The sequence below is a fragment of the Hyperoodon ampullatus genome (assembly GCF_949752795.1).
Source record: "Hyperoodon ampullatus genome assembly, chromosome: 9".
Lineage (NCBI taxonomy): Eukaryota > Metazoa > Chordata > Mammalia > Artiodactyla > Ziphiidae > Hyperoodon > Hyperoodon ampullatus.
Window position 1 is genome coordinate 32775645 of NC_136922.1, and position 27928 is coordinate 32803572.

At 36.1% G+C, this 27928-nt stretch overlaps 1 protein-coding gene across 1 annotated transcript; it reads right to left on the reverse strand.

Moving 5' to 3' along the window:
* SLC25A40 (solute carrier family 25 member 40) lies at positions 1–27898 on the reverse strand (the record flags this gene model as incomplete). Its single annotated transcript, XM_079710967.1, has 10 exons — positions 27794–27898; positions 26517–26576; positions 24630–24736; positions 12099–12166; positions 10285–10409; positions 9450–9623; positions 5588–5697; positions 2812–2893; positions 455–535; positions 1–113 (listed from the first exon to the last, which is right to left on the reverse strand). The coding sequence occupies exons 1-10, from the start codon at positions 27888–27890 to the stop codon at positions 1–3; spliced, it is 1017 nt and encodes a 338-aa protein (XP_079567093.1). The 5' UTR covers positions 27891–27898.
* Between the last annotated feature and the right edge of the window lie 30 nt (positions 27899–27928).

Sequence of the window (27928 nt, forward strand, 5' to 3'; positions counted from 1 at the left end):
CTAGTATTGCTGTCTTCGAGCATTTTGTTTCTGGAAAAAAGACTTTCCAAATTCATATGTACTGATCATAACAGCACAAGCAGGAGCAATTTTAATTAAACGAGGAATTAGGCCTGAAAAGAGAATAGAAAAAAATCACAACAAATTTTACCTTTTTTTAAAATGTAACTTATTTGGTTTCGTTCTGATAGTTATCAAAGTAAGTGAAGTGATATATGAAATACTGTCCCATAAACTGTTGTCAAAGAAGAAGCCAAACTGCTCACTCCTCACCTCTATCAATAGTACATCTACTGTTATTTAACATTTTTAAACTTTTATAGCAAAGATATTTAGGAGGAAATAGTAAATGTGGAATATATTCAGTAATTTCCTGCTGAAAGGTAATTTAGGAAGGTGATAGATTTGAAAGTAATCATTTTAGTCAATGATTTGATAAAGGAAATATTTTTACCTGTAAATAATCCAGAAAATCCATTCTTAGCAACAATGTTCTTCATTATAGCCCACGTTGACATTTGCAAAGGCATAGAAACTAAGTGTTAAAGAAATGATGCTATTATAAATTACCACTTAATTTCTAATACAGATAATACACATAAAAGAGTGTTTATGGCCTTTGTGGTATATCATTTCACTATAGTAAGAACAGATCTGTTTACCTAAAGAGCTATTTTAAATCTTATTTTTAATAGTTGGATTCATTAAAAAGAAAAAATCATAAAGGCAATAAGTTTTAAGGTACATAGGACCAGATGCAGTCAAGGAGGAATATACACAAGACTTCTCCTGAACTGATGATGTTTGTTTCTTAAGCTTGGTGGTATGTATATCCTTTGTACTTTTTTCCACGTCTTAAAAATCTTTCATAATGAAAAATTTTAAAGATGTACAGAAATCTTCATGGGGTTCCCAAAGCCAAAGTAAAGCCCTGATAACCATTTTTCATGAATTTTTATTGCATACGTTAAAAAATAATTTTTTTCCCAAAAAGAGGTTTTGAGGAAAATAGCTCATTCCTCCCTAGTGAGGTCCTGCTTTATTAAAACCTTTCTGAATACTAGATGTACCAGTCTTGAAATAAATTAAAGCAGTGCTATCTCCTCTGAAGGGGAGATTTTTCCTGTAACTATCAGTAACATCTCACTTATTTGCAATTACTCAAATATCTGGAACACAGTAAAAACTAATTTATATATCTTTTGAAAACAGCAAAAATAGATGTTACTGAAGTTCAAACATAAACCTCATGAACGAGCTGTTCATACATAAAGTTTGCTTACCTTCATTTTACACAACGATTACAAGCATCTGGCTTAGCCCACAGACTACTAGATGCAATAGGTGAAAAAAGTCTGCCGAGAAGTAGGCATACTACTATGTGAAAACTGTGAAGCTGAAGATTTCAAAGTCGTGGTTTGAGACCACTGAATGTTGGGCAAACACTCCTAAGTTATCCTCACTAGCTTCTGAGAGCTGCATTATGAAACTCTACAGTAATCAATGTGTACAATGATGACAACTCTCAGCCATGAAGAAAGACTAAAGTACGTATTATTAAGTATGCCTAGGAAAAAAGGGAAAAATTAGAGAAAGATAGCTTTCAAAAACAGCTTTTTAGAATTTGCCACTTAATGAAGAGGGGCTCATTATCTCAAAATTTCTTGTATATAAAATATCAGATTCTCTGCCTATGAAGATAAATGAGGCCTTGTGATTTACTTAAGAAGCTAAACTATCAATATAAATAATGTAAGTATAAATATAGTAATTACATACATATTTTAAAACCAAGAACAAAATATTTATGACTGGAATTTAACTTTCTAAAAAAAGTCAATGACAAAAACTTTACAAGTTGGTAACTTATACTTCATGTTTAAATTATTTCATTTAAATTCTGGAAACAACTGGTAAAAGAAAGGAGGCCAAGTAGCTGGGTATTTCTAATCTTATAGAACTCAAGTCCCAGACTGGTCTCTATTTTAATAGCAGGGTGAAATTAATGTAAAAGAGAAAGAACAGAGTTATCAACTGGAGGTAAGCCATTGCAGAGCTCTAAAAGAACCTCAAAAGTATCTCCTGCCTAAAGATCCAACATCAAAGAGCTAATCCTACAGGTGATAAGCAACTTCTTACAGTGTAAGGAAACACTGTGATTATTAAATATTTCAAGCATAGACAATAAAATAAACACTCATCTACTGACCATCCAAATTTATCAAATCCTAACAATTGTATGTTTCAGAAACAATCGAAGCCCCATTTCCAGTGGGCTTGCTATACTTTCTATAATAATGACAGAATGGATCTAGTAGATGCAACTAACAGTACGCTTTTGTTCTAGAAGGAATTATAGGTTATAAAGAAGTAGATGGGATAACAGGCAGAAAAAACACATCAAAAGAAGGGAAGCTAAAAAATAAACAACAACAAAATGTGTCTGCATACTAATGACACAAGATGCACTAAGAAAAAAGGTTTCCCAGTAATTGCCTATCCTTCACCCTGGTTTGCCTACGTTTATTTGAAAGACTACATAATTTAATCTTCTATATAGCAGGTATGAGACTTAACTCATGGCAGGCAAAATGCATAGTCTTTAAGATTTCTTAAATTTTTTTGTAGGTTTAGAGTATTTTTTTCTGGGTATTCCATTCTAACAGTGTATTAGTTTGAGTTAGATAAAGAGTAAGGTAACAAAGGGAAAAAAAATCTTGTTTTCCCTATTTTAGATATTCCTAACTTAGTATCTGGAAAGAAAAAATTTTTCATGGCATCTTAAAAATGTTGTAAATTAATTACACTTACTTTTCCGACTTTCATATATCCAAAGTTGTGTCTGCTTTTGTGTTTTTACCACATCAAATGGCAAAGTTACAACAGCTGCAAACTAACAAAAAGTAAAACTGATTTAAATCTATTTTTAAATTTTTCCTAAAGTATTTTAATATTCTAATTAGCACATTACTTAATAAGGATAGTAATAAAAATCACAACTAAACTGAAACATAAAATGAAACCAGAGGTATTTAAAAGAAGCTCTATTAAAGAAAACAGATATATGTCTTACGTATTCCTCCCAAAATTCAGGAGTAAGTAAACAGTCTCAGAAAAGTTCCCCTATTTTCCTGAGGTCACACAACTATTAGTGGCAGAGTCAGAATTCCAACCAGACCTCTCTGACTCTGAAACCAGTATTCACATTTTCTGATGCTCCTGTGTGTTCCATTATTCCTTTACTACATATGAAGGTATAATATTTTAAAGTGGAAAGTCCCAAGTATCTAGTAAGCATTTAAAATTTTCCAACAAATGTTTTTAAAATAAATATAATTAAAAATTAAATTTAAAAAAAGAAAATTTACTTTTAGTTCTATATACCTTTTCTTTATAGGTTTCAACATATTTATCAAATGTAGCTCACAAGTCACATTTTTAAAAACTTACCTCAAAATGAATCAATTTAACAATTATTTTCATAATGCCCTAATTAAGCAATGAAGGTTTTTTTTTTTTTTTTTTTTTTTTTTTTTTGCAGTACGCGGGCCTCTCACTGTTGTGGCCTCTCCCGCTGCGGAGCACAGGCTCCGGACGCGCAGGCTCAGCGGCCATGGCTCACGGGCCCAGCCGCTCCGCGGCATGTGGGATCTTCCCAGACCGGGGCATGAACCAGTGTCCCCTGCATCGGCAGGCGGACTCTCAACCACTGCGCCACCAGGGAAGCCCGCAATGAAGGTTTTTTGAAAGAATAAATTCCCTGAAGAATGTCTCATAATATCTGATACAACAATCATACAAAGTAAAACCTGGTCTCTATTTTTTGCTTCCCAACTCACATTTGGCCAATATGCTCATAAAATACCCTTTAAAATCATTTATATTTACTTCACCTGTCAACGTTAAAAGGTTTAAGTTCTTGAAATGAAATCAGTTTCAAAGATCTCAGGTAAGATAAAGTCGACTATTGTGTCTCCATCTCCACAATCTAACACATACGGTTGTCTCTTAGTATCCGGGGGGTACTGGTTACAGATACCCAAATCTGCAGATGCTCAAATCCCTTATATAAAATGGCGCAGTAGAGTCGGCCCTCCATATCTGCGGTTCTACATCCGTGGATTCAACAATCAGGAATCAAATTGGTTGACTCTGCAGATGCAGAACCTCTGGATAGGGAGGGCCGATGGGAGTATCAAAGGTAGCAACAATGTGATATGAGCCTGACACTTTGTAAAATGATATGGTTTAGGCTATTTTGTTTTCTGACAGAAAGCCTGGACATTGTCCCACTGATGTGCTTTTTCTGCTGTTATTTGATAACAGTCAAAAGGCAGCAGTATTTTCTAAATCATTAAAATTTTTAAAAATAAATTTTCTATGTTAGGCAGAAGTAGTAAAAGAGAGAACGTTCCTTCATATTACTGGAAAACTGGGACAACAGCCTATAGCCATTATTCAATGGCTATAGGATACATAGCCTTTTTTTTTTTAAAGATATAAAGCATTAAGTACAGAATTGGTTCTACAATTCCAACTGTTATGAATCTCTAAATATAAATAGTACTTGTTTTTCTTCATTCGTGCTGGATTAAGATATAAATAAAATACAATCAAGTTACTTTTAATCACCTCACAAATAAGAAAGATAATGAAAAGATTTTGCTGGTATTCTAACTACTTAAATTGCTAAAAAGAATTGCTCTTTTACCTCAATAGTTTTATACCCCACTAGGCTTAATCTGACAGATCTCAGACCCGGGAATATTCACGTCTAAATTTTGAACGCAATCTCAGGGGCTTCCTTAGCCTAGGTTTTCTGACACAGTTACTCCAGTATTTTTCTGCAGGTCTCCATGACCTCACTATGCTCCTTCACTCTTGTTTTCATTTGGTTCCAATATGTCAGCACATCCCTCTGTGTCATCACAAATTCACTTGCTAAGTATGTGGGTATAAGAAAGCTCTTTGTGGCCAAGATCATGGTGATAAGAATGTGCATAAAGGCAGTCCACTACACAACTTTTCATTATGTGGAGTGGTGGCAAAAGGTGAACTCTCCGCTACCCAAAAATGGTCATTTGAGATTTCTCCCTTCTGACTATAACTTTTATTAAAATTCTTTTAAGAGGTACTCAGCCAGAATGTTCCCAAAGAAACAGGAATTAGCAAAGGATGAAATTACTTCTATTCAATCTGATTATACATATGAGATGACACTCTATAAAATATTCACTAACCAGATCTATTGGCATTTAATGACCAAATTGCCAAATACCTTGTAAAGAATAAAGTACTATTTAAACTCTTACCATTATCACAACTGTAATGATCTAACAAATCCAAAAGATTCAGAAAAATATAATGTATTAGTAATATAATAAAAACATATAAAATGAATTTTAAAATATTTAATGGCTAGTAATTTATCTTCAAAATAGGGTAGTAAATACTTATAAAAATTTTAAAGCACTGCAGCCCCAAAGTACTATCTCAATAGACGTGAAATGCTACATAATATTTTGTTCTATTTTAGTAAGACAATTATCACTATTGTGGAATATTAACAACAAAAGAATAAACTTACAGAACCAGATAATGCCCCTGAAGTAAAGTTGATCATAAATGTCGGTTCATATAAGCCAGATTTTGCACACAACCACTTCTTTAAAACTTCATAGTTATACCAGTACATTGCTGTAAAAACAGAGAATGCAATGAATACATATTTAGAAATGAAATGCGGACTTTAAATAGTTAAGGAATACTGTATGTTAAAGAAAAGAGAATTCTAGTCTTGACACACCTTGCTTTCTGCTTAGACACATACTAGGAGAGATTTAAAAAAAAAACTCAATAATATTCTAGTAGTCTTCTTATAAACAAAAAAACTATGCATCAGTAAAAAGGACTTTAATTTCAAAACCTGACAAGGACAGGAGAGGAAAGGAAAAGTACAGTTCCCATCTCATTCATGAACATTGATGTAAAAATCCTAAAAAATAAAAAATAATAATCAGCAACTGAAGCCAGACTATCTCATAAACGATCACATGCTATGACTAAATTGAGTTATCTGATGAATGCAAAGGCAGTAAATATAATAAGTTCTTTAGATGCCATATACCACATTAACAGAATTGTATGATCATCTAAAAATGATGGAAAAGCATTTTATAAAATTCAATACACTTTCATTTAAAGCAAACAAAGAAATTTCTTAGAAACCTAGGAATAAAAGGGAAATTCTCCAACTTGATAAAGGATATGCATCAAGAACTTGTAGCAAAAATTATTAACGGTGGAACAACAGAACTATTTCCTTTAGAATGAGGAAAATGACAGGGATGCAACACTATCGCTGCTATTCAAAATTGTACTAGGCAGCACAGTAAGCACAGTATTTATAGAAAAAAAGCTGTAACTATTAAAAAATGAAGAAATAAAGTAGTTACAATTTACATATTATTGTCTACATAGAAAATGTAAAAGATAGGCAAATTAGAATCTATAAGAGCTTACAAGTAGCTGAATATAAGCTAACAGACAAGAACTGACGGTAACACTGCAGCAACCACAAAGATTCAGACAGCTTTTTTTTTAATAGGTCTTTTAAAATAGGCACTAAAAGTTGTGGGTGAGTGGTACCTATAAATGAATGTTAGAAAAAGAGGTTGTATATGTAACCTTTATAAAGAAAATTTTAAATCTCTACTAAAAGACTTCAAAAGTTATAAAGAAAAAGGACATTCCTACGGCAAAAAAAGGTAACATGAAGATTTTTTTATTATGTACTTTAATTTAGACAGTACTGTACTGTTAGTACAGGGTTAAACAAGTTGGCCAGTGAAACACATCCATGCATATATGAAACTTTGATACGACAGGTGACACAACAAATCCCGGCAGCAGGTACGGTTATTCAATAAATGATGCCTGGATAACTATCCATACGAGGAGGAAATGAATACTTATTTCAGCCGTAATCCCTAATCAATTATGGATAAATAAATGGCCAATGAAACAGTGTCCAACCTCGTTAATAATCAGGGAAATGTAAGTTAAAGTGAGATACCACTTTATATCACTAGGTAAACAAAAATTAAGAACTTTTGGCAATAAAAGTGCTGGTGAGGGTTTGAAATGAAGCAGCAGGAAGCTGATGGTTGTGATCTGCACAATCACTTTAGAAAAGGGTTCGATATTACCACATAAAATTTTAAATGTGTATATTTACATGAACCAGCAAATCTAAAACTGAAGAGATTCTTACACCCATACACGTTAAAAAAAAATGTTCACAGCATTGTTTACTTGTTTTCTCAGACATAAACACGAGTGAAAACAAAACAGTTACACATGAAAACCAAGAATAAATCTTATATTTTTGAGTAAAATAAGTTATAAACCTCAAAAATAGGCAAAAGTCAGTAACATTATTTAGCAGTAATACATACATGGTAAAACTTTTTAGAAATCAAATAAATGATTAAAATTCAGTGTAGTGGTTACCACTGAGGATGTGGCAGTGGAGGTGGACATACGTGGTTTCATGATTTTAAAAATTCAATATTCTAATTCATATATTGAAGTGGTGACTTCACAGGTGTCCATTTTATTAGTGCACTGCATAATTTATATCTTCATTACTTTTTATGTATCAAATATAATTAAAAAATGAAAAAGTATTGGTCTAGGAATCTATGATGTTTCTATAAAGCATAACTGAACACAAAACGTTGAAGAAAAATACTAATGGAAAGGGAAAGATGCAGAGATGTGAATGACAGCCCAAGAAAAGGAGTAACTCAAAGGGAAAAAGGAATGTTAATACAAGGGTTCTCAATAATTATTTCTTCCAGGTTTTATTTATTTATTTATTTTTAAGATCTTTATTGGAATATAATTGCTTTACAATGGTGTGTTAGTTTCTGCTGTATAACAAAGTGAATCAGCTATACGTATACATACATCCCCATAACCACCCGCCTTGCGTCTCCCTCCCACCCTCCCTATCCCACCCCTCTAGGTGGTCACAAAGCACCGAGCTGATCTCCCTGTGCTATGTGGCTGCTTCCCACTAGCTATCTGTTTTACATCTGGTAGTGTATACATGTCCATGCCACTCTCTCACTTCGTCCCAGCTCACCCTTCCCCCTCCCCGTGTCCTCAAGTCCACTCTCTACTTCTGCATCTTTATTCCTGTCCTGCCCCTAGGTTCTTCAGAACCGTTTTTGTTTTAGATTCCATATATATGTGTTAGCACACAGTATTTGTTTTTCTCTTTCTGACTTACTTTACTCTGTATGACAGACTCGAGGTCCATCCACCTCACTACAAATAACTCAGTTTCACTCCTTTTTATGCCTGAGTAATATTCCATTGTACTGTATGTATGTGCCACATCTTCTTTATCCACTCATATGTCGACGGACACTTAGGTTGCTTCCATGTCCTGGCTATCGTAAATAATGCTGCAATCTTCCAGGTTTTAAATGGAAACTTCTGAGATTCACGAGAGAAATACTGGGTTGGCCACGGGATTTTCCCATGTTACCAAAGACCCGAAAGAACTTTTTGGCCAACCCAACACTACTGAAGTATGCACATTCTACAAGTTATTTGTTATTTTTGCACTTCTTTTTCATGATTTTTCTACCTTTGTATAATTCAATGATTAGAACAATCTCAAATCTGATTTATAACAGTCCCTACAGGACACTCAGTGGGGGAGATTTTTATCTTTAATAACTGAAAAAAGTAGGAGTCAATATAATTCACAGGTGGTCTTAAACGTATGTATGTATGTATTTATTGCCACACTGGGTCTTCGTTGCTGCACACATGCTTTTCTCTGGTTGTGGTGAGCGGGGGCTACTCTTTGTTGTAGTGTGCAGGCTTCTTGTTGTGGTGGCTTCTCTTGTTGCGGTGCGCAGACTTCAGTAGTTGTGGCACGTGGGCTCAGTAATTGTGGCTTGCAGGCTCTAGAGTGCAGGCTCAGTAGTTGCGGCACACGGGCTCAGTTGCTCCGCGGCATGTGGGATCTTCCCGGACCAGGGATCGAACCCGTTTCCCCTGCATTGGCAGGTGGATTCCTAACCACTGCGCCACCAGGGAAGTCCCTTAAATGTATTTTATAATATCTTGATTTGTAGTACTTTACTTATCTTACTAATTATGACTTAATTTTAAAGGTACTTTGCATTATCTAACTATGAATACACACCAATTAATGTTTAAAAAGAAATTAAACAAACACAAAGAGAAAAGAAAGCCAGGCTTGAATTAGAAACTGTTCATTCAATAAATACTTATCAAGATCTGAGAGCCCAACACTGAACTAGGAGTGTGTGGTCACTAAAGAAGATAACTTACCTTTAGCCTTAATGTGTTTAAAATTTAGTTGATTTAAAAGTGATATGTAAGGCAAACCTGCAGATAAACCCTACCTGAGAATGGTACATCTCTAAGAACGGTAGGAGCCCAGCCCCTCCAGAGGGAAATCCAACCATCTTCAGATACTTTCTTGCTGACAAATTGATGCAGTTCCTCGTAAGAAAACTTCTTAGATTGCATCTTGGTTCTAATCAATTCCAGTGGACTTATTACAGTTACTGCACCAACTAGTACAAACAAGCAAATACAACAAAAATAAAGCCATGCATTATGAAAACACACATGCAAAAATTAATATTTCATGCCTTTTTGTATTTTAAGCTTTTATTCTGAAATGAAGCAAACCTTAAATATCTTATGATACCAACCATACTGGCTCAGATTTTTTTCCTTGATAAAGGTATTTCACATCCCTTACTCTTTCTGGTTTCAACTCTTTCAAGAGCAGTTCCACAACCCTTATACATCAACCAGAACTACTACAAACCTCATTTCCACTGCACAGAGAAAAATGTCCTTCTGTGCAGAGGCAAATTTCCTTATGATTAAACTCTGAATCTCAAAGTCTATAAGAAAAATGATTAAAGACGTTGGCATTAATTTGACAGCTATCTGTTATCATCCTAAAATCTAGACTCTAAAGTCTAAAATCTCAAATCTAAAATCTCTGTCCAAGATTTGACAGGGATAGGCTGATCCCATCTCATTCTGATGGCAATCATCATACAATATGACTTCTAGGGTATAGATATTAACAAATTAGTACAAACTACAATGCAAAATATACCTTTACCAATACTCTGTATTTTAAACAAATTCTCTATGTCAAAATTTTAAAACAAGCGTTAAGCAGAAATCAGAATGAAAATATAGTAATTTATTACTTACGTCTGGCCATAATTCCAGCAACAATTGGTATGCGGTTTTCATTTTCTCCTAATTTAGATCTCAGAAGAGCAGTTAATTGATCATAGCAGGTAAAATAAATAACTGTGGCAGGAACTGCCATCACTCTGTTAGAAACACAAAAAGATTTGTACAACATTATCAAAGGCTTAAGCATATTCTTATTATTAAATATAAGATAAAATCCTTCTATTTTATATAAGCTGAAAACCACAACAAATCAGCCATGAGATCAATTTTTTTTTTATTTAACAAATTATTAGTGTTTAACTTTGGCAACCAAAAGGTGTAAAGTACGGATGTGCTCTCCAAAGGTTTATATTGTAGTTGAGAAGTTAAGTTACAGAGTACCCAGTCAGGTCATAAATAGGAAAAGACAAATGAGGACACTTTGCTACCTCCTTGACTTATTCTGTTTCTGGTCTTCCTTCCCAACTACATTACGATAACATGAAAATCACTAAAGTTAAAAGTACAAGCACAATTGTAAAATTCTTTTGAACTGTGGACCATATACCATACCTACTTATGACTGAAAATAAATTACAATTAATGTCGCTGGAATTATATATACTAGAATTTTGAGGAAATTCCAATGACTTATTCTTTTAAATGAAAATATCAAGAGGGAGTTATTAATTAAACACAAAGTTGCAGGTACTATCATGTCATAAATATTAATGCAACAAAAAAACAGTCTCTGTTTATGGCCTAACCAAGGACATTAACAGACCACACATGGAAATGCCTAATGTTCTACAGTGAAGTGTGACGATGAGAATGTAGGAATAAGACCGACTGCTGCTCTTGGATCTACCGCTAACTTTATAACCTCAGGCACTGTTTAGAATATATGCCTCAAAACTGACTAATTTGCTCTATAAAAAGATAAATTAGAAAGAAAGGAGGCAGAGAAAGTCAAGATATTATGGGATTTTTACATTCAGCCTTACTAGCTTGTCATGTTAATTCATATAATAGCTAGTTAGTAGAGAATTATAATCATCTGGAAAAGGAAAGTATACATAGCACAATACCTCTCATTATTTTAGTAAAATAAAGTCAAATGAACACTAAATTCTTAATTTCTGAACATGAAAAAAAAAATTATGCTTGTGCACCAAAGTGAACACAGCAGGCCTAACTGCTCTAATCTGTATCTTCAGGAGGACCTATCTGCCTGCTTGACCTTTGGTCACCCCAAGGAATTTAGCCCTTGGAATATTCCCTATAACAAGGTTTTTCTGTATGTCTGGAGCACTAAACCAGCTTGTCTAGGTTGATTTGTGCAAATGATGTGATTTTTGGTAAACATCTGCTTGCTTTTAAGGGGTGCTGGAGTTTTGGTAATCACAGCTGGTCACAAACAGAATGTGCCTATGTCACCAGCCCGCATACAAGCCCTAGACTCAGACTCCAGGGCTGCATGAGACAGAAACACTGCGTGTGTGGCTGCAGCTCAGTGCTGGGAGAAGCAGCACACACTCTGCAGGGTCACACGGGCGGGCTCAGGGTGCCTTTGCCTGGTCAACTCCTGTTGTGTCCTTTCCCCTTACTGATTCTGCTTCGTTTCTTTTGCTGTACTAAACCGCAGACATGAGTATCACCTTCTTTAGGTCTTGTGAATCCTTTCAGCAAATCATCAAATATGTGGATAGCTGTGAGATTCACAAAAAAATACTCTAGAAAATGAAAAAGCACTAACATTAAAAATGCATGATGTTGTCCAACGAGGCTGATTATAAGGCAAAATAACAACCATCATTTAGTAAGAAAAATATTAAAGTTCAACTTACAAGGTAGGAGGAAGGCCACTCCAAAGGGATTTAATGCCCTCATTTCGAATGATTTTCAAGAAGGCATCCTAAAATTATAATAGAAAGAAGTGGTCAAAATATATACCTGAACCTTATATACAAAAAAGTTTATAGTGATAACTGATTGGTAACTTGCTTCTTTCAAGCACTTATTTCTAAAATAAAAGCTTCTCAGATTTATGTATGCCCATTCTTTAAAAAAAATAAGAATTTTTCTCAACTTTCAAACACAAGTAAAGCATTTCTGGATGATACTTCCTGCTTACAGAATAAAATCTACATTACTCAGCTTGGGATTGTTCTACTGAGGGCTTAGAAGCAATGTTTTCAAAGATTATTATAAAAAGGAAGTGGACGAATAGCAGAGATTAACTCTCCTGTCCAATTATGAAATCTGAGAAAATATTATTTAAACCCAATATCTGAAGTCTCTGGAGAAGAACCAAAAGCAAGTAGAAACTATAGGGAAGCTTACTGTTGAAAGACAAAGTGCAATGAGTGAGATTTGCAAATTTACAGCTTTTTGCCTGTGGGAGTTGCAAGGAAAAGCACGTTTACTTGCTTGAGATGGCAAATATCAGAGTTCAGTCTGGTAGACTAATCAGAAAGTTACAAGGGAAATCCTAGGAAAAAAGGCTGCAGAGGACATAAGCCCCCAAATTTAGAGACAAAATCAGCCACAAAACGTGGCTCACCACTAAATTATGCAACCCCAGGAGAAGACAACAGAATTCTGGCAAAAACAAACAAAAAAACCCCCAGCAACTAAAGGCTGGGTGGAAATTTCAGCTGCAGCCCACCACAATGGTGCCTGAGTGTGAAAGGCTGAATCCAGCCAAAGTTAACTGCCTTCTAGAACAGAACCGACTCTTTAGAAGAATATAAAAAAATCCACAGTCTTTACAATGCATTCTTCATAATGTTCACTATCCAATCAAAATTCATTAGACATAAAAAGAAACAAGAAAATGTGCCCATACTCAAAGAAAAAGTAGTCAACAGAAACCAACACTGAGATGATTAAGATGATGCAATCAGCAGACAAGCATTCCAAAGCACCTATTATAAACACGTTCAAGAATTTAAAAGATGATGTATGCATAATGAATGGAAAAATTTGTAATTTCAGCAAGGAAATAGTTACTATAAAAAAACTGCCAAATGAAAATTCTAAACCTGAAACAAAAAATTCACTAAGTGGGCTTAATAGCAGAAAGAAGACATCAAGGAGTCATTGGAGTTGAAGACAGAACTTATTAAATCTGAAGAAGGAAGAGAAAAAGAATGAAGAAAAATGGGAATTTCCTGGCAGTCCAGTGGTTAGGACTCTGCATTTTCACTGCCAAGGGCCCGGTTCAATCCCTGATCAGGGAACTATGATCCAGCAATCTGTGCAGCGTGGCCAAAAAAAGAGAATGAAGAAAAATTAGCAGAGCCTCAGAGACCTGAGGGGAAATATCAAGTGGTATAACACAGGTTTATGTGGAGTCATAGAGGAAAGGAAACAGAATAGAACAGGAAATTACTTGATGAAATGATGACCAAAAACTTCCCCAAATTAGTGAAAGATATCAGAGCCCAAAATCTCAAAAAAATCCCAACTGAATAAAAACAAACAGGGACTTCCCTGCTGGCACAGTTGTTAAGAATTCGCCTGCCAATGCTGAGGACACGGGTTCGATTCCTGGTCCAGGAAGATCCCACATGCCATGGAGCAACTAAGCCCATGTGCCCCAACTACTGAGCCTGCATGCCATGACTACTGAAGCCCATGCACCTAGAGCTTGTGCTCCGCAACGAGAAGCCACCACAATGAGAAGCCTACGCACTGCAACAAAGAGTAGCCCCTGCTCGCCGCAACTAGAGAAAGCCCTCACGCAGCAATGAAGGCCTAACACACCCCAAAATAAATAAAATTAAAAATAAATTTTAAAAAAATGCTGTGAATTCAGAACATGATAAGAAAGAATTATTTAAAAAACCAAACCCAAACAAACAAACAAAAAACAAAAGAAAAGTGACAAAATACATATAGGGAAAGGATGATAAATGAAGACTAACTTCTCATCAGACACATGAAAGGCCAAAAGACAATGTAATGACATATTTAAGGTGCTGAAAAAAAATGAAGCCAGAATTCTATATGCTGCCAAACACACTTCAAAAATGCTTTATAAAGACATTTCTGTAAGAACAAAAACTTAGAGACTGCACTGCCAAAATACCTTCACTAAAGAAATGCTGTAAAAAGTTCTTCAGGATAAAGGGTCATGATGGCACATTGTAACTACAATCTTCAGAAAGGCAGGAAGTACAAAAGAAATGGTAAATAAGTGGTTACATGTAAAATATGTATTTCTCTCTTTTTTCTTAACTATTTAAAAGACATAAGACTATTTAAATCAAAAATTCTAATTGTGAATTGTGGAATTTGTAAGGTAACAAGATGGACTATCAATGAAGCAATAGCACAAAGGAAGAGGAGGGAGTAAAGGATGTCAAGCCTGTAAGGGGTCTGAGATTTCACTCTACTTGCTAGTTAGCAAGTCAGCCTGCCACGGTATCATGAGAGATGGTAAAGACAGAACTCTCTGGGGTGAGACATACAGTTTATTACTTGCGGCAGTAGCAGCAGCCAGAGTATCAGCATTTTGATGCCTGTTTCCTGAGCCCCAATTTCCACAGGGCAATGTGAAGAAGGATAGATGACACCCAAACACACAGTGGGACTGCATTACAGGAAAGAAAATCTGACCTTAGGGAATCCAAATCCTTTATAATAGGAAGTAAGGATGCCATCCCCTTGCTCTAGAGGGAAGCACTGAATCTTCCAAGGTTATTCACTCTACAAACACCCTTGAAAAGATGGTCGGGAACAAAGGGCAGCCAGTGCCATGCTCACAAGATATGAAGAAATGTGAAACACTTTTGAAGAACTGTCTCCCTAGAAATGGGAATGGAGAAATCAATGTAATATTATTAAAATTCAAATAATCCCCAAAAAGGCAAGAAATGAGGGAAAAGGGGAGCAGTTAGGAAAAAAAAAAAACCCATACAGAGACAGTAGATTAACACCCAACCACATGAAAAATTATATTAAAGGACTAAATTTCCCAATTAAAAGCCACTATATCAACAGGGCTCCTGTAAAACAACAGATGATCACAGCTAAAAGAACTGCAAAAGTCTCAGATCCTATCTGAAGAGTCTCTAGGGTAAAAAAAACAAGGCACAACTATATCACTGTCTTGGAGTAAACGAATGGAAAAAGAGGCCATATAAACACTAATATGAGAAAGCTGAAAGGTGGCTATATTACATACAGATAAAAGACTTCAAGATAATGAACATTACTGGTGATAAAGAGATTTCATTATAATAAAAATGTATCAGAAAACATATCAAGTGAATGTTCCTAATGAGAGGTTCAAAACCCATGAAGCAAACCTGACAGAACTAAAAAAGAAAACAGACAAATCCTCAATCATAACTAAAGTTTATTATATCCTCTATCAGAGAATGATAGAATAATTTTAAAAATCTGTAAGAATTCAGAAGATCTAAATGAAGCATCAGCCACCCTGACCTAATGGTTTATAGAACACTATACCCAACAACTGCAGAATACAGGTTTTAAAGTGCACTAAAAATAATCACCAAGACAGATCATACGTAGGTCCATTACACAAGACTCAATAAATTTCAAAAATCTGAAAACTTACAGAGTGTGTTCCTTTGACCACATTGGAATTAAATTAGAAATCAGGAACAATAAGATATCTCGAAAAAAATCCAATTATTGGGAAATTGAATATTGGACTTCTAAATAATCCATGGCAAAAAAAATTACAAAGGAAATGAGAAAATATTTCAACTGATAATGGAAACACAACATCAAAATTTGTGGAACACATCTAATTTAGTGCTTTGAAGGAAATTTATGGCTTTAAATGCTGAGCTGAGAAAAGAAAGGCTGAAAATCAATAATCCATGTTTCTACCCAAGAAAGTAGAAGACAATGACCAAAATAAATCCAAAGAAGAATTCTGATTTCTGGTCCTATATGTAAAGAGCTTGGAAGTCATCACTTCCGTCCTCACAACAAGAAAAAACCTGAACAAAATGAAAAATCAACAACTCCTCTTAGACTGATCAGAGAATTGAGGTCACAGGTCAAACTGCTGCCTTGAACACTCTGTCTTTTTTCAGTAAAAAAGACAGAGACTCACTCACAGCTTAATAGAGTAGAAGCCCAAGTAAGAACCAGGAAACCAACAGGAAAACTTTATAATTGACAGATTGCTCAGTGTAGACTAACTCAAGAATCAAAAACTCTTGAGGGGGCTACTGTAGGAGGGTCCTTATGCTTTCATGAGTTTCACTTCCATGAGCCCTACCATATTCTCACTGTTAGGATCAGAGAAAAATCCCCTCCTGTTTCCAGCAGGGTAAGGGGAAAAGTAACCATTTTTGAAATATGCCCAAATCTCTATTCTCCTTAAAAAAAAAACCTTACACTCAAGGGAAACTATTTTACTATCTGAGGAGTCTCCAGGAAAACCCAAAGACAACAGGCAAGACAAAAACTAGGACAGTAGAGGAAATTTTAGTCTCTGACAACACAGCTATAACAAGCAGTAAACATAGCCTAATGTCTAGCCAGATAAAGCTCACATTAAAGGTCTATCTACCTCAGCCTTTTAACCAAATACATCATGTCCAGCTTTCAACGAAAAGAATTACAAAGCATGCTAAAAGGCAAAAAATATAGTCTGAAGAAACAAACGAAGCATCAGAACCAGATTCAGATATGGCAGAGATTTTGGAAGGATCAGACTGGGGATTTTTAAATAACAATAATGAATATGCTAAGGGTTCTTACAGTGGTATCAGAGAAGGAGTAGTGGAGAATCAGGACTTTTACCATCACTTGACAGTAATGAGACTACCGCCCCCCACCAGTGGCAGTGGAAATCACAAGGGGAGTCAGAAATTCCACACCCACTGTCTTAGTCTGTTAAGGCTGCTAAACAAAACACCACAGACTGGATAGCTTATGAACAACATAAATTTATTTCTCACAGTTCTTAAGGCTGGAAGTCCAAGATCAGGGTGCTGGCAAGGTCAAATGAGGGTCCTCTTCTGGATCTCAGACTTCTCACTGTGTCCTCACAGGGCAGAAGGGGCAAGGGAACTCTCTGGGGTCTCTTTACTAAGGGCATTAATCTCATGAGGTCTCTGCCCTCATGGCCTAATCAACTCCCAAAGGCTCCACCTCCTAAAACAACTGCATCAGGCATAAGGATTTCAGCACATGAATTTGGAGGGGGACACAAACATTCAGACCACACTGTCCAACAGCAAAGAGCCCTCTCCCACACCCTATGTGTCAGTGGAGGCTGAGTGAGGAACCTGGACTTCCAGTTCTGCCCAGACATAACAGGGTGGCACCCCTCTTCCTGAGTTAACAGTGTCAAAAAGGCCAGTTAAAATAGAATGTTTAAATGAGATTCAGAGTTGCATAACATAATACTCAAAATTTCCTGGTTTCAGTAAAAAAGAAAAAAATCACTTGTCATTTTAAGAAGCAGGAAGAGGGAATTCCCTGGCGGTCCAGTGGTTAGGACTTGGTGCTCTCACTGCCAGGGGCCCGGGTTCGATCCCTGGTCGGGGAACTAAGATCCCGCAAGCTGCACAGCATGGCAAATAAATAAATAAGCAGGAAGATGTCAGACTGAATGAAGAGACAATAAATAGATACCAACACTGAGACTGACAGAAATTAGAATTATCTGACAAAGATTTTAAAACAGTCAACGTATGAATCACTGAATGATCACTTACAAACATGTCTGAAACTAATGAAAAATTAGAAAGCCTCAGCAAAGGAATATATACACAAAAACCTATAAATCAAAATGGGATCTTACAACTGGCACCACAGAAATACAAAGGATCATAATAGATTACTATGAACAACTACATGCCAGTAAAATGGATGACCAAGAAAAAAATGGAAAAATTCCTAAATGTACACTCTCCAAACACTGAACCAGGAAGAAACAGAAAATACAAACAGATGAAATGCCAGTAATGCAACTGAATCAGTAATTTACAAACTCCCAACAAACAAAAGTCCAGGACCACATGGCTTCACAGGTAAATTCTACCACTTAGAGAAGAGTTAACACCTATCCTTCCAAAACTATTCCAAAAAATTGCAGAGGAAGGAACACTTCTGAACTCATTCTATGAGGCCAGCAATGCCCTGATACCAAAACCAGACAAAGATATCACACCAAAAAAGAAAATGACAGGCCAATATCACTGATGACACAGATGCAAAAATCCTCAATAAAGTATGAGCAAACCGAATTCAACAATATGATAAACAATGATCAAAAGGGATCATACACCAGGATCGAGTGGGATTTATCCCAGGGATGCGAGGATGGTTCAATATCCATAAATCAATTATACACCACATTAACAAACTGAAGAATAAAATCCATATGATCATCTCTACAGATGCAGAAAAAGCTTCTGCAAAAATTCAACATTCATTCATGATAAAAACTCTCAACAAAGTGGGTATATGGTTATAGAGGGAACATACCTCAACATAATAAAAGCCATATACAACAAGCCCACAGCTAGCATCATACTCAACAGTTAAAAGCTGAAACCACTTCCTCTAATATCAGGAACAAGACAAGGATGCCCACTCTCACCACTTTTATTCACTATAGTTTATTCAACATAGTTTTGGAAGTCCTAGCCACAACAGTCAGAGAAGAAAAAAAAAAAAGGAATCCAAATTGGAAAGGAAGAAGTAAAACTGTCATTGTTTGCAGATGACATGATACTATACATAGTAAGTCCTAAAGATGCTAGCAGAAAAATACTAGAGCTCCTCAATGAATTTGGTAAAATTGCAAGAATGTAAATTAATATACAGAAATCTGTTGCATTTCTATACACTAACAACAAGCTATCAGGGAAATTAAGGAAATAATCCCATTCACAATCACATAAAAAAGGATAAAATACCTAGGAATAAATCTAAGGAGGTAAAATACTGAACTCAGAAAATTATAAGAAATTGAAGATGACACAAACAGATGTTCTTGGATTGGAAGAATTAATACCGTTGGGACTTCCCTGGTGGCGCAGTGGTTAAGAATCCACCTGCCAATGCAGGGGACACGGGTTCTATCCCTGGACCAGGAAGATCCCACATGCCGTGGAGCAACTAAGCCCGTGTGCCACAACTACTGAGCCTGCACTCTAGAGCCCATGAGCCACAACTACTGAGCCTGAGTGCCACAACTACTGAAGCCCGTGCACCTAGAGCCCATGCTCCACAACAAAGGGAAGCCACCGCAATGAGAAGCCTACACACTGCAATGAAGAATAGCACCCCCACTCACCGCAACTAGAGAAAAAGCCCGTGCACAGCAACGAAGACCCAATGCAGCCCAAAATAAAAAATAAATAAAATAAATTTTAAAAAAAAGAATTAATAGTTAAAATGATCATACTACCGAAGGTAATCTACAGATTCAATGCAATACCTATCAAAATACCAATGGCATTCTTCACAGAACTAGAACAAATAATTCTAAAATTTGTATGGAAACACAAAAGACCCTGAATTGTCAAAACAATCTTGAGAAAGAACAACAAAGCTGGAGGTATCATTGTCCCTGATTCCAAACATATTATAAAGCTACAGTAATCAAAACAATATGGTACTGGCACAAAAACAGACACATAGATCAATAGAACAGAATTGAGAGCCCAGGAATGAACCCACACACTTAAGTGGGCAATTAATCTATAATAAAGGAGGCAAGAATATACAATGAGGAAAAGACAGCCTCTTCAATAAACAGTGTTGGGAAAACTGGACAGCTACATGCAAAAGAATCAAACTGGACTACTCTCTCACACCATGCACAAAAATAAATTCAGGGACTTCCCTGGTGATACAGTGCTTAAGAATCTACCGGCCGGGCTTCCCTGGTGGCGCAGTGGTTGAGAGTCCGCCTGCCGATGCAGGGGACACAGGTTCGTGCCCCGGTCCAGGAAGATCCCACATGCCGCGGAGCGGCTGGGCCTGTGAGCCATGACCGCTGAGCCTGCGCATCCGGAGTCTGTGCTCCACAACGGGAGAGGCCACAGCAGTGAGAGGCCCTCGTACCACAACAACAAAAACAAAAAAACAAAACTGCCTGCCAATGCATGGGACACGGGTTCAATCCCTGCTCCAGAAAGATCCCACATGCCACGGAGCAACAAAGCCTGTGCACAACTACTGAGCCTGTGCTCTAGAGCCTGCGAGCCACAACTACTAAGCCCGCTTGCCACAACTACTGAAACCCGTACGCCTACAGCCCGTGCTCCACAATAAGAGAAGCCACCTCAATGAGAAATGAGAAGCCCATGAAAGACCGCATGCAGCAATGAAGACTCAACACAGCTAAAAATAAATTAATTAATTTAAAAAAATTCAAAACGGATTAAAGACTTAAACTTAAGACCCGAAGGCAAAAATCTTAATAGAAAAAAACATAGGCAGGGGACTTCCCTGGTGGTGCAGTGGGTAAGACTCTGTGCTCCCAATGCATGGGGCCTGGGTTCAATCCCTGGTCAGGGAACTAGATCCCACATGCATGCCGCAACTAAGAGTTCCCATGCCACAACTAAGAGTCCACATGCTGGGCTTCCCTGGTGGCACAGTGGTTGAGAGTCCGCCTGCCGATGCAGGGGACACGGGTTCATGCCCCGGTCCAGGAAGATCCCACATGCCGCGGAGCAGCTGGGCCCGTGAGCCATGGCTGCTGAGCCTGCGCATCCGGAGCCTGTGCTCCACAACAGGAGAGGCCACAACAGTGAGAGGCCCGTGTACCGCAAAAAAAAAAAAAAAAAAAAGAGTCCACATGCCACAACTAAAGATCCCACATGCTGCAACGAAGATCCCGTGTACTGCAACTAAGACCTGGTGCAGCCAAAATAAATAAAATAAATAATTTTTTAAAAAGAAGAAGAAAACATAGGCAGTATGCTCTTTGACATTGGTCTTTGCAATATTTTTTTGGATATGTCTCCTCAGGCAAGGGAAACAAAAGGAAAAATAAACAAATGGGACTACATCAAACTAAAAAGATTTTGCACAGCGAAGAAAACTATCAACAAAACTAAAAGGCTACCCACTGGAACAGGAGAAAATATTTGCAAATGATATATCCAACAGGTGGTGAATACCCAAAATATACAAAGAACTTATAGAACTGAACATCAAAAAAACCAAAAAAAAAAAACCTGATTAAAAAATTGGCAGAGAATCTAAACAGAAATTTTTCCAAAGAAGACATAAAGATGGCCAACAGGCACATGAAAAGATGCTCACCATCACTAATCATCAGGGAAATGCCAATCAAAACCACAATGAGATATCACCTCACACCTGTAAAAATGGCTATTATCCAAAAGACAACAAATAACAAGTGTTGGCAAGGATGTGGAGAAAAGGGAACTCTTATGCACTGTTGGTGGGAATGTAAATTGGTGCAGCCACAATGGAAAACAGTATGAAGCTTCGTCAAAAAACTTTAAATAGAAGTACCACATGACCCAGCAATTCCACTCGTGGGTATGTATACAAAGAAAACAAAAATACTAATTCAAAAAGGTGTATGCACCCTATGTTCACTCAAGCATTATTTACAATAACCAAGATATGAAAGCAACGTAAATAGATGAATGGATAAAGAAAATGTGAGATACAGATACCTACGTATCTACTGATAGGTCGATAGATAGGTCTAAAATTTATATGGAAAGACAAAGAAAAGTTGGAAATAGCTAAAACAACTTTCAAAAAGAAAAATAAGAATAAGGTGGGAGGAATCAGTTTACCTGATTTCAGGACTTATTCTATAGCTACACTAAGACCGTGTGGTATTGATGTAGGTAACAGACAAATGTTACAGAATAAACAACCTAGAAATCACACAATATGCCCCAGTGATTTCTGACAACGTGCAAAAGCATCTTAATGGAGGAAAGATAGCCTTTTCAACAAACGCAACTGGACAACCACATGCTAAAACAAAAAGGATCAAACTTCAACCTCAAACCCATACATTATATAAGAATGACTCAAATGGATCAAGGACTTTAAAAACAGGAGAAGAATCTTCAGATCTTAGGGTAAATAGTTCTTAGATTTGACACCAAAAGCATGATCTATAAAGAAAAAATTGACAAATTGGACTTCATCAAAATTAATAACTTTTACTCCATGAAAGACCCTGTTTAAGGGTATAAGAAGGGAAGTTAGAGTGGGAAAGAATGTTTAGTAATCACACATTCAACAAAGGACTCATATCTAGATAGTATAAGGAGCATTTAAAACTTAACAGTAAAAATACAAACAGTTAAATTAGAAAATGGGCAAAAGACACGAAGAGCCATTTCACTGAAGAGGATATACTGATGGCTAATAAACACATGAATAGGTTTTCAACATCACTAACCACCAGGGAAGTGTAAATTAAAACCACAATGAGATATTACTACACACCTATCATAATTGCTAAAATAAAAATAGTGACAACACCAAATGCTAGTGAGGTTGTGGAGAAATTAGATCAGTCATACATTGCCACTGGGAATGTAAAATGGTCCTACCAGTCTCGTAAACAGGTTGGCAGTTTCTTAAACCTTAAACATGCAACTACCATATGACCCAACAACTGCACTCATGGACATTTACCCCAGAGAAATGAAGACTAACAGTGATATTATGATTAATAATAAGAAATATACATTTTGGCCTTAATCCATGGTTCCTGGCACACAGCTCCAAAACTCTTATAATTTCCTAATTAATACAGAGCAAAGGAAGCATCTTTTGTTGATAATTTTTGGTCTTTTGTTCTCAGTCCTGAAATAGCTCCAGAGGATAAGAGGTGGAAGTAGTGTCTTTTGTTATTCACAACAAGCCTCTTTCAACCACACCTAAGTTTATGCTAATGAGGTGATTTTTGGAAAGGCCCTAGAGAACCCAAGGATGGGGGCTGGTTGCCAGGAGGAACCAACCACTTGATTAGAAGGCTGGGACTTTTAGTCCCACCCTCCCCACCCTACCCCAGTCCCCAACCTCAGGGGTTCTGGGAAGGGAGGCAGAACTGGAGGTTTAGTCATTCACCAAGGGCCAGTGATTTGATCAATCGTGTCTATGTAATGAAGCCTCCATAAAAATCTCTAAAGAATGGCATTTGGAAGCTTCCAGGTTGGTGAACACAGGGAGGTGCTGGGAGAGTGACACACCTGGAGAGGACATGGAAGCTCCACACCCCTTCCCCCAAGTCTTGCCCTATGCATCTCTTCTATCTGGCTGTTCCTGAGTTGTATCCTTTCATAATCAACTAGTAATCTAGTAAGTAAACTGTTTTCTGAGTTCTGTGAGCTGTTCTAGCAAATTACTGAACCCAAGAGGAGATCTTGGGAACCTCTGATTTACAGCCAGTCAGTCAGAAACATAGGTGACAACCTGGACTTGCAAGTGGCATCTGAAGTGGGAGCAGTCCTGTGGGACCTGACACTAACTCCAGGTAGATGGTGTCAGAATTGAGTTAAATTGTAGAATACCCAGTTTGTGTCCCCTGGAGAGTTGCTTGGTATGGGGAAAAAAACCCACATATCGGTTCAGAAGTGTTCTAAGTAGAATGTTCAGAGAGAAAAACCGTGAGCAGTTTTTTCTTAAACTTACTTTCACACAAAAACCTGTGAATGAATGTATGTAGCAGTTTTATTCAGAGCCAAAAACTGGAAACCACTCAGAAAACAAACTGTGGTACATCCATACCATGTAATACTAGTGAGTAATAAAAAGGAACAAACTATTGATACATTAAACAACTTGAATGAATCTTCAGATAATTAAGTGAAAAGTGCCAAACCCAAAATGTTCTATGTTATTTCATTTATGTAACATTCTTGAAGTGACAAAATTATATAAATAGAAAACAGATTAGTGATTGCCAGGAGTTAAGAAGTGGATGTAGCTATAAAAGGGAAATAGGAAGAATCCTTGTGGTGATGGAATTGTCTGTATCTTCACTGTATCAATGTGAATATCCTGTGGTCTACTGTACTCATCTTGTCACATGTTACCACTGGGGGAAACTGGAAAAAGGGTACAGAGGGTGTGTCTGTATATTTTTCTTAAAATTGTATATGATCTACAAGTATCTCAAAATAAAAAAGTTTAAGAAAACCTACTCCCTAAGCATAAACAGATGAAAATAAAGTTAGCAAAGAATTAAAAGCAAAAAAAGTACTTTCCCTTTCCTGCTTCAATGTCTACTTTTTAACTGTGGATAAGCATGCTAACTACCTGATGGACATTTTACTCTCCTGTAATCGTTAAATATTTCATATATAAGAGTAAATATTAGAATAGAAAACATACTGTGATTATAAATAATATAATCTCTTTACCAACGTTCCCTGGAAACGTCCTGGCTTCTTATACCATGCTTTGTTGCCTTCCTCTTCACAGACACATAGATGATCCATAAGTCCATTACTATATAAGAAACATTTTCCTAACAAAGAAGATTCTAACAGTCAGTGATTATTTCACAAAACTGCATTATTTTTACATATGAACAAAATGAAAGTACGATGAGCAGGCTACACAAAGACATAACTTTGTCTTCACCTTTTAGGATGAAACATAAATAATTTGATTTGTTTAATGACATAGCACTGGGCTGTAAACTCACAGTGGTGAAAAGCAATTGAGTAAATTAGTGGATTACGTTTTCAGGACTTCAGTCAGCAAATGCACATGGAAATAAATTCTTTTCGGTTATCTGAGGGAGTGGAGAGGGAAGACAGAGGAGAAAACCTGTTTTGAAAAGACAGCATGGGTGTACATCTTCTCTATTTGACCAGAAGAAAACCCTGCGGTATGTAAGGGCAATTCAGACAAAAATATATTATGAAATCTAATGTATATCTGAAAGTTGCTAAGAGAGTAGATCTTAAAAGATCTCATTACATGGAAAAAAATTTATTAACTATGTGAGGTTATGAAAGTTGACTAAATTTATTGTGGTAATCATTTTTCAATATATACATATATGAAATCATTACAGTGTACACCTAAAACTAATACAATGTTATACATCAATTGAAAAAAGACTGAAAAAATATGTTTTTCTCAACCAATGTAAATAATGCTGTGCTTTGTCCCTTCCTCTGTATTTATACTGCTCAATCTAGACATTTGTTAGCTCCCTCTTAACTGACTACAACTTTCTCTAATAATGATCCTTCCCATTATTGGATTCATTCTTGCTGCCAAAACTGTCTTCTCTATTCAACCATATATAATTGTCAATTTCATAATACATTAGTCTAACTTTAATGTACAGGAAACTACTTTACTTTTCAGGATCTTCCTACAATCCATCTATCCTTTCATCCACCTGAAACAATGCCTGATGTTCATTGTCTCACTGCTATGCATTCAAGAGAGTGGCATTTATGTCTGTGAGAAAGCTAGCTTTCTCACAGTCTGTTTTCTGCTATTTAAAAATGTTTGAAACAGCATTATCTTTATAAAACCGCAAAATATTGATCAAGGAATCGCTATTTTTGCCCATCTAATAAAAACATATAACTACTCTTTCTTCTCAAAGTCCACATAAGCTATAATGTCCAGCAATTAACCAAGCTGCCTGGTAAAATAATGACTTTCCTATCACTATTCAAGCAACAATTAGATGACTGTTGGATGAATACTGTAGGATGAGCACAGCTCTTGGACTAAAGTAGGAAGCTAGATTCTAAAATGCCTTACAAGTTTAATTCTGTTCTTACTTGTGAGGCATATACTCAAATATAAAATTGTCCTCTGCTTTAATTAGTAGGTTCATGAAAGTGTTATATGTTTTATATACACATACACACAGGCAGTTGACCCTTGAACAACACAGGTTTGAACTGTGAAAGTCTACTTATGCAGATTTTTTTCAATAGTAAATACTACAGTACTAGACAATCTGTAGTTGGTTGAATCCAAGGATGAGGAACTGCAAAAACAGAGGAACTGTGGACACTGAGGGCCAACTATAAATTACAGGCAGTCAACTACATGGACAGTGGGCAGTGTTAACCCCCTCATTGTTTAAGGGTCAACTGTATTTGTTTTCTGCCTAGACCTCATCATGTACAACTAAGAAATGAGAAAATGTTTCTGCATGAGGATAAAGGCATCAATTTTTAAAAACTAACAAAAAGAATATTATTCAAACAAAAATGAATACAGCGACATTTAAAAATCTAACATAATGTTTTCAGGATAAGCAGAACACATACCTTTGGGGAATGGGTTGTTTTGGGCTTGGAGTCGAATTTTAACAACATCAAAGGGTGTCACTATGAAGATACATAAATCTCAATTAACAAGTGATACCTACAAATTGTATAGACATTTGTCCAAAGAACACAAAATAAACCGAATGATACCTTTCCTCATGACTATATAATGGGTAAGATTATTTATCTTAAAGTGGTTTTGAGTGTTAACATTCTAATTTCTTGCCCTTGAATTTTGTTAAGAGTACCAATGAGAAAATGTAATTACTTCTCTCACAAGTACTCAACTCTCATTTATAATATTTCTACAACTATAATTCCCTTAGCATTAAAACTAAAATACTAGTATTTATAAGAAAATATGTTATCTAAAGGTAAAGAATGAAAGTTCCAAAAGTCCATTTAAATATTTGAGAATAACTCTGTATTACAAGTAATCAATAATCAAACAATATAAGTCTTCCTATTCTGCTAAATTCACCTATATCAAACAAAAACTACAAATAATGCAAATTTGAGTAAGCTAGTCATAAATCATCCTTACTACCACATTGTGTAACCCCATTTGGGAACAGTGAAGCAAAGGAGAATGGTTTTAATTTGCAGGCTGTATTTCCTGTCTGAGAATGAGGACGTCACATTAGAAATCTCTAAAGCCTTTACAACCCTAGCATTCTGACCTAAAGACACTACATTCTAAAGCAATTAGTTTACATTTTTTCTAATCATCTGCTATCTTATTTAAATAAACTAGCCAAGTTAAAGTCATTAAAATGCTAAACTGTCACCTAACTGTCATTTGGCTGTGTCTACAAGAAATTCATTAAAAAAGACAGAAAAATGTGGTCCAGAGGAATTTAAGCAATTCACTGTTACTAAAGCAAAGTAAAATATAATTTGAATTTGTTGCTACTATAAGTTGTTCAATTTCTGCATTTTTCATTATGCTAATATTTTATTCCATCTTCTTACTGTCTATTAAAAAAAGGATAATAGAGTCATAAAAGTTTAATACTGATAGGGACCTCAAAGAACTCCTAAGCCCCTAATTTTAAAGACGGAAAATTAATTTCAAAGAGAATAAGGACTATCCCAACGTGCATTCACCCTGAGAATGGCAAAGCAAGGACTAAAATTCTAGTCTCTTGATTCTCTGTCCAGGGTTCTTTTGTTATCATGATGAAGCATGAATGATAATATTATCATTATTTCACAGATAGTAAAACTCAAATGGAATCAATGATTCATTCAGTTACATAATCTACATATTATTTTACCCATCAGTGATGTCAGTATAGCTCCAGTACAAGAGGCAAGCATTTGTTGAAGAGGAGTCACTTTGATAACTGGTGGCCCCTCTGCTCCAGGATCCATATTTTTAACTAACAGAAGAAAAATCTGTTAAAGAAAAG